We start from the raw sequence: 18,551 nt of genomic DNA on the forward strand, positions 1-18,551 counted from the left end.
GGGATCATGACCTGAGCCGAAGGCAGACGCTTAATGACTGAGCCACCCAGGCGCCCCTCAGTGTCTTTCCCCTACCAATTCTGCCCACCTCCAAGACTAGCTCAGTATAGGAAGTCATTAGTTTCCTACAGTCTGTCAGAGCTTCTAGCTACCTCGGCCTATCAACACCTAGTCTTTTTTTACCTGTTCTCACTACCCTCTAGGAGTTACCAGGGCAGCTCAGTCTTTCATGTGTACAGAAAGAAGTTCATAGACACATATCGAACGATCTTTTCAAGGTCCAAAGGAGAAGCAATTGTTCCAAACCTACCTTTCTTCTGTTTTGCCACCCCCTTACACATATGGGTATTTGGCAATAATCATGCCTTCTTTTTTTTTTTTTTAAGATTTTATTTATTTATTTGACAGAGAGAGATCACAAGCAGGCAGAGAGGCAGGCAGAGGGAGAGAGAGAGAGAGGGAAGCAGGCTCCCTGTTGAGCAGAGAGCCCGATGCGGGGCTCGATCCCAGGACCCCGAGATCATGACCTGAGCCGAAGGCAGCGGCTTAACCCACTGAGCCACCCAGGCGCCCCAATAATCATGCCTTCTTGAGCTAAAAACATAGAGAACCAATTCCAATTTATAGAGTGGATAATCAGATACCCACCTCCCTTTATAAAGATTAATTTACTTATTTCATGGCAGAGGAGCAGAGGGAGAGAGAAATTTTAGCAGACTCTGAGCTGAGAGCAGAGCCCAACAATGGGTTCAATTCTACCACCCTGAGACCAAGACCTGAGCCAAAATCAAGAGTTGGTGCTCAATCAACAGTACCACCCAGGTGACCTATAAACAGACACCTTTTAATGCAGCAAATACATATAAGAAAAGTACACCAGTAAGGAAGTTAGAACAGCAATGATAAACTTCACCTACTTCATTTTCTGCCTAGGCCTGCCTGCTCCTGGAAATTTCAAATATAAAATTTTACTTTGGTTACATTATTGATTTGAACTTACCAACAAATTTTTTTAGAAGGCAAGGCATTTTGTTTTAGTAAAGTTTGCTGTAGTCTTTTTTTTTTTTTTAAGTTTGCTGTAGTCTTATTTGTATACAATTTGAATATAGTTGGCTTTTGGTAAATCAGAACTTACTAAATCAGGATAATTCTACTGTGTTCTATTATAGTTCTCAGAGTACAAAGAAAGGATGGCTAACTTATTCATTAAAGTGATACAAGAGTCTCAAAATCATTGGGAAGTTGCAATTTTTATCAGAATAAAAATTATTCAAAATTGGGGCACCTGGGTGGCTCAGTGGGTTGAACCTCTGCCTTTGGTTCAGGTCATGATCCCAGGGTCTTGGGATCAAGCCCCACATTGGACTCTCTGCTCAGCAGGGAGCCTGCTTACCGCCCCTCCCCCACCTCCTTGTGATCTCTGTCAAATTAATAAATAAAATCTTTTAAAAATTATTCAAAATTATTTGGTCATAGAAACTAAATCCCTCAGAGTAAAGCATGTTCATTTTTTGTTTTAGGTGGGGCCTACTATCTTATTTCCAGAAGCTTAGGGCCCGAGTTCGGTGGGTCTATAGGCTTGATCTTTGCTTTTGCCAATGCCGTGGCTGTTGCCATGTATGTGGTGGGATTTGCTGAAACAGTAGTAGATCTTCTTAAGGTAATTAAAAGTTTTTCTTTTCTTCAGCCACGTAAGATAATTCAGTTCAATTTGCCTTTTCAGGGCACTAGGGGATATCATTATGGCAGGATGAGAGGAAATAGATTTATTTGGTAGAAGGCGGAAGTTGGATATAGTTGAAGGAGCTTTAGGCTTGGCATCAGAACTGGCTTGAAATTCTGGCCCTCATATTGATCAGCTGAGAGATTCTCAGAGAGAGGGCCAGAACCTCCATTCATCTGAACATTGTTTCTCAAATCTATCATATAGGTTAATAATACAGTTCTATAGATTTCATAGAAATGTGGTACAGTACAGATAATATACATGAAACACTGTGTAAAACATGAAACAAAAGATAAATACTGGATGCTGTTATCAGCAGCAATATTACTACCATGGGTATCGATTTCCAAATGAAAGACAATTCAAACATTGGAACAACTCACTGCAGAAAACTAAGCGTTTCCTAGTTTAAGTACATCATCTAGTCGGTCTGTCTTTGAGAGTGTTAACCAGCTGGTAGGTGAACTAACTTCTAGTTCTTTCACGGTAGTGATAGCATTCGCTGAATTCGATTAGTAGCAGTACATTTATTTGAAAATTAGATGAGTAAATGGGTGGATTATACAGTTCATAAGTTATGTGATCTTCAAGAAATGTGTTATCTGGCTTATGGAGTTTGTTATTTAATTGAATAACGCTTATTTTCCAATATTCACTTTGAAAATCACTCATTTTTATTTCTCTAAGATTCCCCTTGAGACACAAACGTAGTCATTCTTCTGAAACAAAACCATATGTTTACATGTGCCCATACTTATCTCAGTGCTGCAATAGCTTTAGAAGCTGTGATGAGAATAAGCATCTAGAATTTCCAACTTCCAACTTTGGCTATCAATGGCTTATTATTTTAGGACAAAATAATGTTAATCTCTGATTTAGGAACAGCTTGTTTTTCCATGATCCTATATGGTCGTTAGTGCATAGTATTTCTTCTTACTATTCAATTCTACAATATGACATACAGGCAAAAAAACAAAACAAAAAAACACCTCCATCTGTAACCATTTTCATGAATTTTGTTTCTGTTCCAGGAGAGCAATTCAATGATGGTGGATCCCACCAATGACATCCGGATAATAGGCTCCATCACAGTGGTGATTCTCTTAGGAATTTCAGTAGCTGGAATGGAATGGGAAGCAAAGGTGATTTTCTCAAAATGATGTTATCAACCACTGCTGCTGAGGTCTTGACCAAATTGCAGGAATAGAACAAACCCCATATTCAAAAAGAATTGTTATTATTACTTGCTCTGGCAGAAGCTGCAGGTTAGCACTGGAGGGAAATCCAAGCCCTCCAAACACACGAGGTCCAGGCAGTCATGACTTCCCACTCCTGTGTCACATGATCAGGCATGCCTTTTGTCCTTCTTTGTGCTGTCATCACCCTGACAGAGACACCACGGTTGCTGCCATCTTCACATCCCAGGCCCCTTATGATCGTAACAACAGTCCATGCTGGAAACCTGTGTCTCCCAGTCCCACCCCCGGTGTCATTTTCCAGCTGACTGTGGGTGCTGAGGCCCAACAGAAATGGGCTTCTCTCACATGTGATGGGAGAAGGGCATAGAGGCAGCAGCTATCATTCTCCTCCGAGATACAGTATTTCAGGAGTAAGTCCTGGAACTAGACACTAGCTGGATTTAACTAGTAGTAATACAGTAAATTTCTGAATGATAGGAGCATGTCTTTTGTCTGATTTATAGCTCTCCAGTGACTGATATAATTGTAACTGGTCTTAAGTCCCTGGAGATACCGTACCTAGACTTGAAGAGATTTCCAGAGATTGAAAAGTGGCCAAACCCACCCACCTTCATAAGGCAATAAGAAGCATTCCTATACAACATTTGTTTGTGGATTATGTATTCACACATCAAACCAAAATTAATTCAGTGATTATTAGGTGCTGGGCATTCTGCTAGGTACTGGATATTCAGTGGTGACCCAAACAGGCACAATCCTGGCCCTAGTTGAGCATATGGTCTGTGGGGATATGAGTAATGATCAAGTAGATAAACAAGTAAATATAGAATGGTAAATTGTGAACATGCTTTAAAGGAAATAAACAGGGTACTAAGATGGAAAATGGTATCTACTTACAATGACTTTGTTCCCTGAGGGAGGCAATGTAGTTTCATGGTGATCGAGGGTAGGTTTATAGCTCTGGCTTTTTTGCCACAGCACCTAGATTTGAAACTGGTTTATATTGTGTGACCTTATAAGGTATGACCTTGAGAAGGTGCTTAACCTCTCTGTACCTCAGGGTCTTTACCTTTTAACTGATGATAACAATATCACCTACTTCATACAGTTATTGGTGGTACTATTTATCTAAAATATACTGATAAAGTGAAATCTCTCTGTTATTGTAAGCCCTCCGTGAATGTTAGCTGTTATTATTTAGATTCAGCGGTCAAGAAAGTCCTCTCAGGGGAAGTAACTAAGACTTGAAGGATGAGAAGAAGGAAACAGTTACACAAAGCATAGGGAGAAGTGTATTCCCTACAGAGGGAATGGCATATAGGAATGCCAAGCCAATAGACCCTTGAAATGTCAGCAGGGAGAGAAGGGGGACAAAGAAAGACAATTCAGTTGGTCAACCTTGCAAACCACTTGTGCTAGGCACACACGGGTGGTCTGACATCAAGTGTACAAGGCATCTCAGAACTCTATGAATTGTGTGTTATTAATGCAACTTGTGTTGCATTTAGCACCGGGAAAGGAAAGAATCCATAGGCACTCTGCCTAGAAAAGAAATATGCTATCAGTGATAAAACTCTGGGCTCCATTTACAATCCTGAGCACTGCAGTAAGTTACTCACATAGTACTTGGAATGTTTTTGAAATGTCACCTTCAAGTGCCCAAGCACATGCCCAAGCACATGCCGCCATTGAAAATGTAACTTCCACACTCAGGTCAGATAAGTCTTGTTAAGATGCCATTCTGTAGGATAACACTATTACCGACTCTGGATAGTAGTTCTAATCAAAATAACCACAGAGAGTCTTTGTCCAGTGGACTTTCTGCGGACATGACTTTTATAACTGTATAAAAAGTTGTTCATTCTAAGCTGGCCTCCTTTCACTTTACCATTCTAGGCTCAGGTGATACTCCTGGTCATTCTCCTCATTGCTATTGCAAACTTCTTCATTGGAACCGTTATTCCGTCCAACAATGAGAAGAAGTCCAGAGGTTTCTTTAACTACCAAGGTATGTGTTACAAATGAGTTGCTTTGCAATCAATGGTTCTCCACTGCCTGCCTCCATCCATCTACCCTTATAATCCCCACATCAGCCATTAGAATCCCAGTGTGATCCAGAGAGGAGCCTGGGGTTAGTTAGACTCAGGAGATCCAGAGTGAGTCTCAATCCTATTGCTTGCCAGCAAGACTGGCCACCTAACACGTTTGAGGTTCAAATTTCCCTGAGGTAGTGTGAGTGATAGCAACTTCCTGAGGGGATTTTTTGAGAAGTCAATAAGATAGTGGATGCAAAAGTGCTTTGAAAACCTTCAAGTATGGGACAAATTGTTGTTGCCATCTTAAAACCACATTGAGATACCACCTTATACCAATTAGAATGGCCAAAATTAGCAAGACAGGAAACAACATGTGTTGGAGAGGATGTGGAGAAAGGGGAACCCTCTTACACTGTTGGTGGGAATGCAAGTTGGTGCAGCCACTTTGGAAAACAGTGTGGAGATTCCTCAAGAAATTAAAAATAGAGCTTCCCTATGACCCTGCAATGGCACTACTGGGGATTTACCCCAAAGATACAGATGTAGTGAAAAGAAGGGCCATCAGTACCCTAATGTTTATAGCAGCAATGGCCACGGTCACCAAACTGTGGAAAGAACCAAGATGCCCTTCAATGGACGAATGGATAAGGAAGATGTGGTCCATACACACAATGGAGTATTATGCCTCCATCAGAAAGGATGAATACCCAGCTTTTGCAGCAACATGAACGGGACTGGAAGAGATTATGCTGAGTGAAATAAGTCAAGCAGAGAGAGTCAATTATCATATGGTTTCACTTATTTGTGGAGCATAACAAATAGCATGGAGGACAAGGGTAGATGGAAAGGAGAAGGGAGTTGAGGGAAATTGGAAGGGGAGGTGAACCATGAGAGACTATGGACTCTGAAAAACAATCTGAGGGTTTTGAAGGGGCGGGACTGGGAGGTTGGGGGAACCAGGTGGTGGGTATTAGATAGGGCACGGATTGCATGGAGCACTGGGTGTGGTGCAAAAACAATGAATACTGTTACGCTAAAAAATTTAAAAAAAAATTTTTTTTTAAATTGATGTGCCATTAAGTAGTAGAAATAGAGTTGTATATGCAAGGAAAGAGAACATAGTTCAGACAGTTTGTTCAACCCCTGAGAACACTAATAATAACATAATCATTTTCCTGCTAGACTTTTTTTTTTAAAAGATTTTATTTTTAAGTAATCTTTATACCCATTGTGGGGCTGGAACTCACAACCTGAGATCAAGAGTTGTACGCTCCACCTACTGAGCCAGCCAGGTGCCCCACGACTGAACTTTTTTGCACCTTGCTTATCTATAGCATTAACTAGTTAAGCATCACTGTCAAGTTTGCAAGCACAAAATATTGTAGGAGTTGGCATAACATCCTGAGGGGATGTCACAAAGCATGAAATTCTCCTCCACCTCTGCACACCTTTCTAGCTTTCCACTCTAGCTTGCTCAAGAATCCACTGCTGAGATTTAAAAAATATTTCCATTCATCATTTATTCAGTGTGTTTACACTAGTGTGTTTCCTTTTGGTATCAGATCACCTCTTTCTTCCTGATTCTTTTTCTTTTTAAAGTTTGTCTTGTTTTTTTGTTTTTATTATTTTTTTTTTTTGCATATTAACATCCTTTTCCTTTCTATTCTTTTCCCTCCTTCTAGCTCCTGCTGTACTTTTTCTCATGACTTAATTTTTTTCCCTTGTTTCTGCATCATCCTAGATCTTTTGTTTGTGTTTTTCTTCCCTTCTTTTCTGTTTTTCTTCTGCATTTTTCCCTTCTCATTTAACTAATTTTGTGAGACCCCTATGGGATAGTATTATTTTATGACTAAAGTTCCTTGCTACTATCATTCTCCCACATATGAAAATTTGACATAGAATTTAAGATCTAATCTCTGGGAGCAAGGAGTGGGAAGGTTAGGACATAAGTAGCAAAATTTTAAGATAGTTTCACCCACCCCCCACAATTAAAAAAAAAAAGCATAGAAAAGTTGTGTTTGGTTAGAATATTTATGCACGTAAGAAATGAGTTGTGTATGTATAAGGCAGTGTACATGTGTGGTATACTTGTGAATATGACAGCATGGTCATGAGAAAAATTCTCCATTTGCCTCTTTTTCAGTCTTCTAGATTCAAAAATATCTGGAGGCCTGGGTCTCTGTTGGAACAAAAAAGTTTTCAGAGTTATATCCTAGAAATCTAAAATCTTGTGATACATATACTGACTCTTGGCAAATACTAACATGAGGTTCATCAGGAGTAAAGCAACATTTTCAGATTCATCCCATTTAGAATATAGGGACCCATTTGCATGATACATTGATAGAAGCTAAAGGAAACTCTATCTCCTTTTCTTTTTTTTTTTTAAAGATTTTATTTATTTATTTGAGAGAGAGAGTGAGAGAGAGCATGAGCTAGGAGAAGGTCAGAGAGAGAAGCAGAGTCCCCGTGGAGCTGGGAGCCCGATGCAGGACTAGATCCCAGGACTCCAGGATCATGACCTGAGCCGAAGGCAGTCGTCCAACCAACTGAGCCACCCAGGCGTCCCTCTATCTCCTTTTCTGTAAAGAAAGTCTACAAGATAATGTTCTCATTATTTGTGTTGCAGCGTCAATATTTGCGGAAAACTTTGGGCCAAGCTTCACAAAAGGGGAAGGCTTCTTCTCTGTCTTTGCCATTTTTTTCCCAGCAGCTACTGGAATTCTTGCTGGTGCCAATATCTCAGGAGACTTGGAGGTATGTCGTTTTCCTCTGCTTTTGTAATCCTGGGAAGTGGTGGTGCCGTTGGTGAGCAGCACGAGCTATAGAAGTCAACAGTGACCATAATTCTCTATCGATATTAAAACCAAAATTTCTGTAAGGGTCCCCAGTAATTTAAAAGTTCTCTCTTTTAATGCCAAAATTTTTAATGCCAGACCAACCTATTTCTGATAGTCCATCCTTTTGGATGGACTTATTCAGTGATATTGGAAGGGTAGAGAATATTGGGAAGTGTGTAACATTTCCAACAAAATGAATATATCCCAGTGAAAAAAAATATCAGAACCAACCTTTCTCTTTTAAACACGTAAGGAACAAAAGCACATAACATTCAGGGAAAACAAAACAAAACAAAAACACCCTCCCCACTCCCCCTTCAAAATCACTTTATTAGTGAATTTTTATGACATTACATTCAGAAATATATTCACTCATTTAAATGGTATTTATTTAGCACTGCATTCATATTAGTTTATGTTAAGTACTGTAATGAGCACTGTTAGAATATTGGTTTGAATGTTTTATAAAAGACTAGTAGTACTGGCCTAAACAAGATGGAAGTTTATTTTTCTAGTGGATAAAAATCTGAGCTCATAGGCCATGGAGTCAAATAAGAAAAGTCTGTTCCAAACAGGAGACCAGGATCCCAGATGACCTCCCTTGATTTACCACTCCCTTATGGTTTGCCCTCACCTGCAAAGATGACTGGTCAATTCCAAGATCATGTTCCAGCCCACAGGAAGAGGAGTAAGGAATAGAGGGCAAGCAATTCCTGAATCTTGCATATATTACTTCTGCTGACATTCCATTGGCCAGAATTTAATCTCTCTGACCTTGCCTAGTTGCAAAGAAGTCTGGGAAATGTAGTCTCTAACTGTGCAGCCATGTGACTAGAATTTTAGGGAGTTCTTATGTTAAAAGGAGGAGGGTGGGAATGATTATTAGGGGACAGTAAATAGTCCTTACCATATACACCAAAGAAGACACAGGTTTTACCTCAATACACTTATAATCAACTTTGGAAGACAAGAAATATTTGTAAGAGCAGTGAAGAGACATGTATAAATGAAAATCATACATACTGTTTAAATAAGTTGTGAGATAAACATAAGAAACAGGTAATTGTTAAAGCCGGGATGATTTCCTCAAGGATGTTACTTGAAGTGTGAACTTAGAGCAAAAGCTCAATACTGACTGTTGGTGAGAAAATATTAAGTGTATTCCAGGTAGAGAAGACTAGAGAAGAGTTTAGGCATGGGGATTTGGGAAATAGTAAGGGATCCCTCACAATTTAATTGGAGAAGTCCTGACGAGGCTGGATGACCTCATAATACAAGGGGAAATCGCCATTGGTGGGACCGGAGCAAGAGGAGCTTACCCTGGAATGTAAGCCCGTGAGAATGGGGACCTTGCTTTTGGTTATACTCATTGTTGCCTCCTCAGAGTTAGGAAGATTTTGGTAAATATTTATTTAGTGAATGAATAAAGGCATTTCAATTTGTCATATTAGGGACCACAGTGCTATGGTAAATTCTTGAGCTGAGATATGGCATAAAGTAGATTATGTGGAAGCTCAGGAAAGTAAGTAACTTGTTCAAAATGATTCTAGTAGTTAAATATCACTGCTTAATGAAATTCAGCTATGTATGTGGAGCTGCTGTGTTCTCAGATTTGGAAAAGTATCAGAGGTCACTGATCTAAAATTCTGCAGGGACTCCTGGGTGGCTCAGTCATTCAGCATCTGCCTTCGGCTGGGGTCATGATCCCAGAGTCCTGGGATTAGGTCCCACATTGGGCTTCTTGCTCAACAGGGAGCCTGCTTCTCCCTCTGCCTGCCTCTCTCTCTAACAAATAAATAAATAAAATCTTTTCTAAAAAATAATAAATAAATAAATAAATAAAATTCTACAAACTGTAAGCACACATTTAAGATTTTATTTATTTATTTGACACAGAGAGATTACAAGTAGGCAGAGAAGCAGGCAGAGAGAGAGAGGAAAGCAGGCTCCCTGATGAGCAGAAAGCCCGATGCAGAAATGCCCGAGATCATGACCTGAGCCCAAGGCAGTGGCTCAACCCACTGAGCCACCCAGGTGCCCCTAAGCACACATTTAAATGAAAGAACATTACACTTTCCTTAGAAACAAGTCTTCAGTTCAGCTCAGCCAACATGTCGCTAGGCACAAGGGAAGCAAAGAAGCACTCAGTCCTCCAAGCTGTTCATGGTCTAAGGTGAAGACAGACTTACTCTGTCTGAGTCATGAGAAGCAAGAACAGGATCATGTGCAAAATGTAAGTTTAGGAAGTGGTTCACCCTCAGGAAACAGTTATCTAGTAGATTGTGTATTCTGTCTCAAGAAAAAAATATAACATCTCATGAAGAAAGGCAAAGGAAGGCTAGATTTTTTAGGTTACAGCTGGGGAGATGGAAACTAATATTTAGAGTGAAAACGAAGAATTTGTTGAAGTCCTGGTCTCTGTTTAGGGGAAAGGGAGCCAGAGCAGACAGTGTGAATATATGATCATACACTGAGATACTGACATCCTAATTTATATTGGGTCAAGTCTGACCCTTAGGTAAATTCTAAGTAAGTAATTTCGGAGTTTGTAGCAGGTAGTTCTACATGAAGACTAAGTTTTCATGTTTGAGGTACATGACTGCCTTCCACCTTCACACCTCATATATCTATATCTATATCTGTATCTATATCTCCTTTCTTCCCATTTAATTTAATCTTCCCTTCCACTCAGATCACAAGAAATAGTTAATAAAACAAAACTTGAAACACAGCATGAATTGGAAGATTGAGTGGGGCTCATTTCAGCCACAATTAATTGCCTTCTTCTTCCTTTGACATGCTGTTCCCCTGCACCTGTTGGCCCAAAATCACTTTTGTAGACAACAGTTTGGAAGGAGGAGGCTAGATATATATGCAGCAGAACCATGCCTCTGTGCAAATATTCCTAAAAGAGTGGGAAGGGATCAATATTCAGAGTCGATCCACAGAGCTGACTTAGTCTCATGAAAGGCAAATTCACTGGTAGAGTTATTTCCAGGTGTCAGTTTGGAAATTTACCATGAGTTGGTCTGTCTGATGGATTTTGATCAGCAGATTTAAGTTAAAAACAAAAACAGAAAAGCTCGAACTTTGACTGCATTTATTGCATATTTGTAGTACTACATCTCAGATTGTCTGGTGGGGAACTAATATCTACTGAGATAGTGCCTCCCTCAATTCAATATTTATCGACTCCTACTATATGCCAGGCACTGTCTTCTACAAGCAAGAATACATTGAAATCTCTATTTAATAATTCCTGTTAAAAAAAATAATCCCTGTTAAGATGAATTCAATTATTTAGAAGTTATGCTGCTTGGAAATTGATTATGCTATGATTTAGCTCCCAAAATAGGATATAAAATGGTATGTTACATATGATGTGAGCTCAGTCCAGTAAATTTATATACATGCATAAGCAAAAGAAAAGCCCATTTTCTGGTATAAGCTTAAATTTGCCTCTTTCTTTATGCCTGCTTATGGAAATGAAATATCTCCCATTGCAGTGATTCCTGAACTAGATTCCAAATGGGAAATTTGAGGGATTGGAGAACTTAGCAGATCATCCTTTTTGCTTCAAGGTTTTTTGTTGTTGTTTTTTGTTTTTGTTTTGTTTTGTTTTGTTTTAAGGCAAGCCTAACCTTCGTACTGTCAAGGCGCATCAATGTGCGGAGTGTGTTTGTGTCTTTCCCCTAATACTTTAAGGTTTGACATATCTGCATGAAATTCACAGGAGATAAAGGGGAGGGAGACGCATTAATGAGTGAGCTAACTGGTCTACTTTTCTATAAAAACTCTGTCCTGGGGGCACCTGGGTGGCTCAGTGGGTTAAGCCTCTGCCTTCAGCTCAGGTCATGATCTCAGGGTCCTGCGATCGTGTCCCACATCGGGCTCTCTGCTCCGCAGGGAGCCTGCTTCCTCCTCTCTCTCTCTCTCTCTGCTTGCCTCTCTGCCCACTTGTGATCTCTCTCTGTCAAATAAATAAAATCTTTAAAAACAAAACAAAACAAAACAAAAAAACCTCTGTCCTGAACAGTTAGAGATCTATTCAGCACAAAATTCTAGACATTTCTTTTTTCACCTCAACACCTGTTCTTTGTTGAAAAAGAACTCAGGCTCACCACTTTGCCATTTGCTTATCTTTTCTTTCAAACCTGCCTCAGGAAGGGTAACCTAAACATTGGAAATACGGTAATAACTCCGAGTCATTTCTGTTTCTTACTGCACCCTGTCTCTTCATCCCACCATGTTGTTTCTCCAAAGGATCCCCAAGATGCCATCCCCAGAGGAACCATGCTGGCCATTTTCATCACCACTGTTGCCTACATAGGAGTTGCTATTTGTGTAGGTAAGTTGTGTGTCTCTGGTGTCCAAATGCCGGAATTACAAGGAATCTGGCCATACATGTCCGGTGGGCTTTCAGGGGATCATAAGTAGAAAGTTTTTTTCTAAAAGACAACATTTTAAATTCCCCTCCTGGCCGCTTTAGGAGTTTGAATATAATTAAGCTGTAATACAGGCGCCTCTGGGTCAGGTCTAGGGTAGAGTTAATCAGATTGTTATTTTCCCTGAACACGAAGAGAATCCCATGTAGCTACTCTAGGTGATAATCCCACCGCCAAAGAAGCCACTACTCCCAGCATCCACTTCCCTTGCCCTGGGACACAGGTGAGAAATGAGCAAGAGAAATGAAGCCAGGAACAAAACAAGACAAAAACAAAAAGAAAAGCCTGAAGAATGTATGAAAGATATAGAATTGATGGTTGTATCTCCTCCTGCCACTACTGTCCCTAATATGGAAATGTCACTGTCACCAGTTGGCAGGAAATCAGAACAAGATCCAGCTGCCAGCCGTGTGGGTGGTCAGCCCCCACATTGCTCACTAAGCAGAAAATATGTGGATACACCTGCTGTTTCTAGGCTGACTTTCGTTCCACCTGCTGTCGCAGCCACGCCTCCTCCCGGCTGGGGGGTCACCTCACGCTTATCCCGTAGGAGGAGAAGAAGAAATGTGGAACATTCAGAGAAGAAAACTCTTTTCTGTGCACACTAGGGAATATAGCTCCCCACTGCGGAAGCCCGAATGACCATTTTACTGAAGGGCACATCCCAATTGTCTGCTTAAAGGAAATCAGGGAAGTGCATTTATCTTACATTGGTTTCTGGAGAGAAAAGCAAAACAGTTAACTGAGACTCTCGCTTCTCTCACTGTCTCTTATTTGAGGAAATTGGATAATGTTAGGTATGTTGCTGTGGCACTTCCAAGTTTAGTTACATGTAGAGAGATTTTATTCCAATACTTATAAAATTGACATATTTTTAAATGACATTGAAATCACCTTAAGTTAAATTTCCCAAATGGTTTCCTAGCTCACACAATGTAAAAATGAAGGAATGAGTAAAGTTATAGACCTCATTTCAGAGATTCTTCCAGTTTTTGCCTGGGAGAAGATTCCATTTCTATACTTTTCCCTGGAAAAGAGGATAGTCTTGGGGTCCTTGGCCTGTCATTAGTGCAAATTTTGGCTCCTGGCTTGGCTTCATGGAAATTTAGGGATTTGTATTGTGCAGAAGTCAAAAAGTATGATACCCAAAAAGTCAGCTCAACAAAAATTAACAATGTAAAAAGGTAAAATCTGGAACAGAGGGTTTTGCCTGGTAAGCAACATTCATAATTTCAACTGTTTAAGCAGAGGCTAGGAGGCCAACCCTCAGAGCTATGTAAACAGGATTCCTGCACTGATTATTTCAACTCGAAGATCCTGTTGTTTCTAAGTCTTTCACAGATTCACAGGATATGAATTCCATGGATAAAATTAAGGGAATTAAGGGTTCCCATTAGTACCTGTCACTGGGACCTCTCTTAAAGTTATTAGCAAGGCATGAAAACTCATACCAGTTGGAGTTTGAAGAGCAAAATAAACAGTTTTACTGCTTGGGATTTAGTTTGTAAAATATTTATCTATCCTAGTTCAGGTACTTCAGAAACATTTCTACATATTTCTCACATATATTCATATACCTCCATAATCCTATCAAATACATAGTGGCAGAGATTATAATTATAAAATTCCTATGGATGGATAGTGAAAAAATATATATCAAGGATCTTCAAAAAGTTCATAACTTTTTGATCTAGGGATCTATCCTACAGAAATATTTTGAAATAGAGAAGAAAAAAATTGTGCACAAAGATGTTCATCGTAGGATGTTTATAACGGTAAATAACAAAAATAGCAAAATGGATAAATGTAATGGACTAAACTGACACCTCATAGAATATTTTTTGACCATTAATATTACTGAGGAAATCTCAATATTTTATCCCCAAACATTTTTTTATTATTTAAACTTTTTAAATTCTATATAAAGTAGAATTCTAACAGTTTAAAAAATTATGCACTATCATCAGTTGAAAACAAGGGCTCAGTTCTCTTAATTACCAGAAATCGAAAATGCCATCCCTTAGTTCTCTCACAGATGAGGAAATAAATTGTTCTACCTGAAAAACACCTAGTCAGTAGCACCAAGCTAGAAATATGAATTTAATATTATGTGCAAAGCACTGCCATGTGCATTTCAGAAAGAAAGAGAGTTCCAAACCCTAAGTATCTTGCAAATGTAGGTGAGAGCTTGGACCTAAACCCCCCAAGGCAGTAGAAGTGGCAGACGGTCAGAGTCAGGGGGCGCTCTCGAGTCTCTGAGGATGGGAACCTCCAGGTACCCTGTCCCCAGGATGACAAGAGAGGATGGCAGTGGACCTGCACCAACTCAAATTAAACTTAATGTTTTCGGGAGAAAATCCTATGGGAGCAGAACCCTTATAAAGAACTGATGAGCCATGCTTGTTTCCCCAGGGGCCTGTGTGGTCCGAGATGCCACTGGAAGCATGAATGACACCATCATTTCTGGGATGAACTGCAATGGTTCCGCAGCCTGTGGGTTGGGCTATGACTTCTCAAGATGTCGACATGAACCATGTCAATATGGGTTAATGAACAATTTCCAGGTTTGAAGAGGAAAAAAAAAATGTTTATTGTTATTGTTTTCATTTGTAGAATGTCACATGTAGTATAATGAAACTTCTGAGTTTGCAACTGATTGATTAATGGTCCATTTGAATTCAGCACAGAACAATTCATGTGTGAGGGAGGGGAGCCCTGTAGACATTAGGTGGCAAATCCTGTGGTTGCATTTCCTATGGTGGGGAGATAGCAGGCAGTTGCATGAATTGCATCACCAGGGAAGATTGCTGCCTGATATATGGCATCTTCCAATCAATGGTGCAAGATTTCGTGATGGGGAGAAGGAGAGATTTAGATAGTTAATATGTGGACTGTACTTCGTACATGGATCTCCGTTTCGGGAAAGCCCCTGACATGGTCCTGGAGTGCCTGGAAGACAAGGCCAAGAGGGAAATTGTGAGTGGCAGAAGAGGAGGTAAAGGAGGGGGATGGAACAAGGGAAGTTGCAGAAACTGTGTCTGAATGATTAGTGGGTGGAGGGAGAGGCCAATTTGTCATGAAGGCTTCATTCATCTATTTTAACAACCAACAAAGAGGAATTAACTCAGCCGAAAGTCATTATTCCAAAATATGATTTAAATTGATAGAATCTCATCATGTCTCAGATCTAAAATTATATTTAATGAGCACAGAGAAAGCAAAGGTTTGAAAAGCCTCTGTGTGCAGGAAGAACAAGAGAGGCAAAAGCTTTTCAAAAGACCGGTACACAGCTGAGCCCTCCCCAAATCTTATTAAAACACCACTTTCTGCTCCATAGAGTTCTCCATTGTCAAAGAAACATGCCCACAAAGAACGGGGGGAAATGTTGTCCAAGTCCTTGAAACCATTTCCTTCTTTATTCTTTCCAGTATCTTCTGGATGTATTATGGTGAGCATTTCCTGTTTTCATAAAAAATGACAACAAAATGGCCATTTCCATTTTGAAAAAACAAATATTAAGAACTTGAGCGTGAAGCGGTAGGGGCAGGGGTGCGGAAATCTGTTTAGAAGCAATTGGCTTATAACGGAGATTCCAAATCACAGAAAGTGGAAGGGGCAGCGTTTGCATAAGATTTTGGCTTGGTTTGTTTGTCTGTTTTTTAATTGTGTGTTGGATGAGTCTCCTTACTGGTGCATCTTTTCTCAAGGTCATGAGCATGGTGTCAGGGTTCGGCCCCCTCATCACAGCTGGCATCTTTTCTGCAACGCTCTCCTCAGCCCTGGCCTCCCTCGTCAGCGCGCCCAAAGTGTTCCAGGTGATAGAGGCCAAGAGCACGTGCTTCCCCCTATGTCTGTTCCCATTGAACGTGGATCAAGCTGAAATACTCGTTCTCACCAGCCATCATTTTCCATCATTTTCTAAAATAGTTTAACGTTTGCATCTGGCTCAAATGCTGTCTGCCACATAGTCGAGATCGATTCAAATATTATAAAGAATGATAAACTGCAGTGTTAACTTGTGCCCGTATTGTGTATCGCTTCATCTTTCTCCAAATCTTCTTGTTTGAATCACCTAGGGAAAATGACTGTGCATAGATCTAAATGACAAATTTCTCCCCTTCTTTTCCATTAGGCTCTGTGCAAGGACAACATCTACAAAGCCTTGCAGTTCTTTGCAAAGGGATATGGGAAAAACAACGAACCCCTGAGAGGATACTTTCTTACTTTCGTTATAGCCATGGCGTTCATTCTTATTGGTTCGTAGTTTTCTTGTCTTACTGAAAGCCAAAGCATTCTTCTGATTTTTCGTAGGGTTTTCCTTTTAGATTGCAAAATTACCTGTTTTCTGTTTAATATCCCAACTGGGACTATTGGAGTCTGACTAAGAAGGCAATGAGGAATCCTTGTGTGTAGAGAGCGTTTGAGGACTTGAGGTAGACTTTGGACTTTAATCTCTTCTTTGAATCCAAATGTTGGAAATCCATCCAAGCAAATGCAACCAAATCCTTCCTCCAAGCTGCCTGATATCGTCTAATTCCAGAGACTTCCCCAGCTGCCACCTGTTTCTACATCTCCTGGGCTGGCAGCTACTGGGAGAATTAAAGTGTCATTTACAAAATGTGGTCCACTGACCACCTATATCAGAACCAACTACTTGGGGTTTGTTAACGAAATGATTTTTCAGGCCCAACCCCAGATTAGAATCAGTCTCTGGAGATAAAGAATCTGCATGTATACAGGCTCCTCAAGAGATCTGTAGACCACTGAGGTTTGAGAACCACTTGCCCAGACCATCATCTCGACTCCCTCTCCCTTAGCGATATAGAAACAGCTGCATAATCTTAGAGAGGCACGTTCGTCAGCTGGAGCCTGCACATTCCTCATTCCTCCCGAAGGTGCCCCCTTTATTGGTGAGCATATCAGAGGAAAAGAAGCAAAAGGCAAGGCCATGTGTGACGCCACTCTGTCTAGCAGGGCAGACCCTTCCTCAGCACAGTGACGCCAAATAGTAAAAGCCCCTCATCATCACATGAACTCAGAAAGTGGCTGTAATTCCTAAATCCTTATAAGATTTGCACAGGGTTGAAGAGGGGGAAGGTGGGAAGGTAGGACTATGTTTGTTAGATTTTTAAGAAATGAAACAAAAAGTGATTATGCACAGAAATATCCCATTACATAACTTAAACTTTAAGACCTCAAATCATTGCCCTATAATGCATTTACATGATCAAATAACCAGTGTTAAAAAAATTGTGTAAATTAAATATTATCCTTAAAAATTGCTCAGATCCACCTAGATGAGCTTCACTGCACAAGCTTCATGGTAGCTATTTTTGCCTACTTCCTTGCTGGCATCTAGGCTCTAGAATCACACCCAGCTGCCACCTGCATTTGCATCACTGAGGTTGATAAATGAGAATGTTTCTAAATTATTTCTTATACAGCAAACCATTCGGCTAGGATTAAATTATGCTGATATTTAGCTACTGGGGTAAACATTTTTTTTTGGCAAACGTTGAGAGGTAGAACTCTCTAGAAATGTTAAGAAAAGGCCAAAGGACTAGCAAGAGTTCTGAGAGTCCGAGAGAGCAAGTTGGGCATAGAAATTTCCAGTTAGGCATTTCGGGTGCCCCTGTATTTAACTAATCTGTTGCCCTGCAGAGTTTTTTGCTTAGATCCACAGCAGAGAAAGATTGCAGGATTTGGTACGTCTGGAAGAGCAGCAGGGGAGTTTATCATCTGCCCAGTCGCCAAACCCTCTACCCATGCCCCTCTGAATGTTTGCTAGGTAGAAGGCTTGTCTGTCATCTATTTTCTTGTTGGGAGGTTTTCTTGCTCCTTGCTTTATGGAAACCCTGACTGAGAATATATTTTTAAATGAATGCAATCCTAGAGAAAAATCACTAACTTCTTAAACTTTGACAGATGCTAGCTATGTTTTCAATTTCCAAATAAAGTCAAGCTTCCAGGCTCTGACAGCTGTTCAGCCCCTGGTCCCATAACTCACACGGACATGCTCGCTTCTGCTTCGTTCACAGCGGAACTGAACACCATTGCTCCCATCATCTCCAACTTCTTCCTGGCCTCATATGCACTTATTAATTTCTCCTGCTTCCATGCCTCATATGCCAAATCTCCGGGTAAGTTGACTCTTCAAAACTGAAAGAACCCTAAGCAGACAGTTAGTTTGTCTCAATAAGATGAAAGAAATCAGTGAAAAGTGATCAATCTGTGTTTGTATGTATCCTTATATCCTAGTGGGTAGCGTAATCCACTTTATTTTGGTGAGTTGGGGGGGTGACTTC

At 40.3% G+C, this 18,551-nt stretch overlaps 1 protein-coding gene across 5 annotated transcripts in view; it reads left to right on the forward strand.

The window, feature by feature from the left end:
- SLC12A1 (solute carrier family 12 member 1) overlaps nucleotides 1–18,551 on the forward strand; it is an 88,788-nt gene that overhangs the window by 20,793 nt on the left and 49,444 nt on the right. For all 5 annotated transcript variants that reach the window (XM_047738584.1, XM_047738583.1, XM_047738585.1 and 2 more), the window contains 9 exons: nucleotides 1,521–1,660; nucleotides 2,758–2,868; nucleotides 4,822–4,933; nucleotides 7,591–7,718; nucleotides 12,065–12,149; nucleotides 14,659–14,810; nucleotides 15,954–16,061; nucleotides 16,379–16,502; nucleotides 18,285–18,386. In XM_047738584.1, the coding sequence (XP_047594540.1) occupies nucleotides 1,521–1,660; nucleotides 2,758–2,868; nucleotides 4,822–4,933; nucleotides 7,591–7,718; nucleotides 12,065–12,149; nucleotides 14,659–14,810; nucleotides 15,954–16,061; nucleotides 16,379–16,502; nucleotides 18,285–18,386 (1,062 nt within the window). The remainder of the gene's footprint in view (nucleotides 1–1,520; nucleotides 1,661–2,757; nucleotides 2,869–4,821; nucleotides 4,934–7,590; nucleotides 7,719–12,064; nucleotides 12,150–14,658; nucleotides 14,811–15,953; nucleotides 16,062–16,378; nucleotides 16,503–18,284; nucleotides 18,387–18,551) is intronic.

Source organism: Lutra lutra, chromosome 7 (assembly GCF_902655055.1).
Source record: "Lutra lutra chromosome 7, mLutLut1.2, whole genome shotgun sequence".
NCBI lineage: Eukaryota > Metazoa > Chordata > Mammalia > Carnivora > Mustelidae > Lutra > Lutra lutra.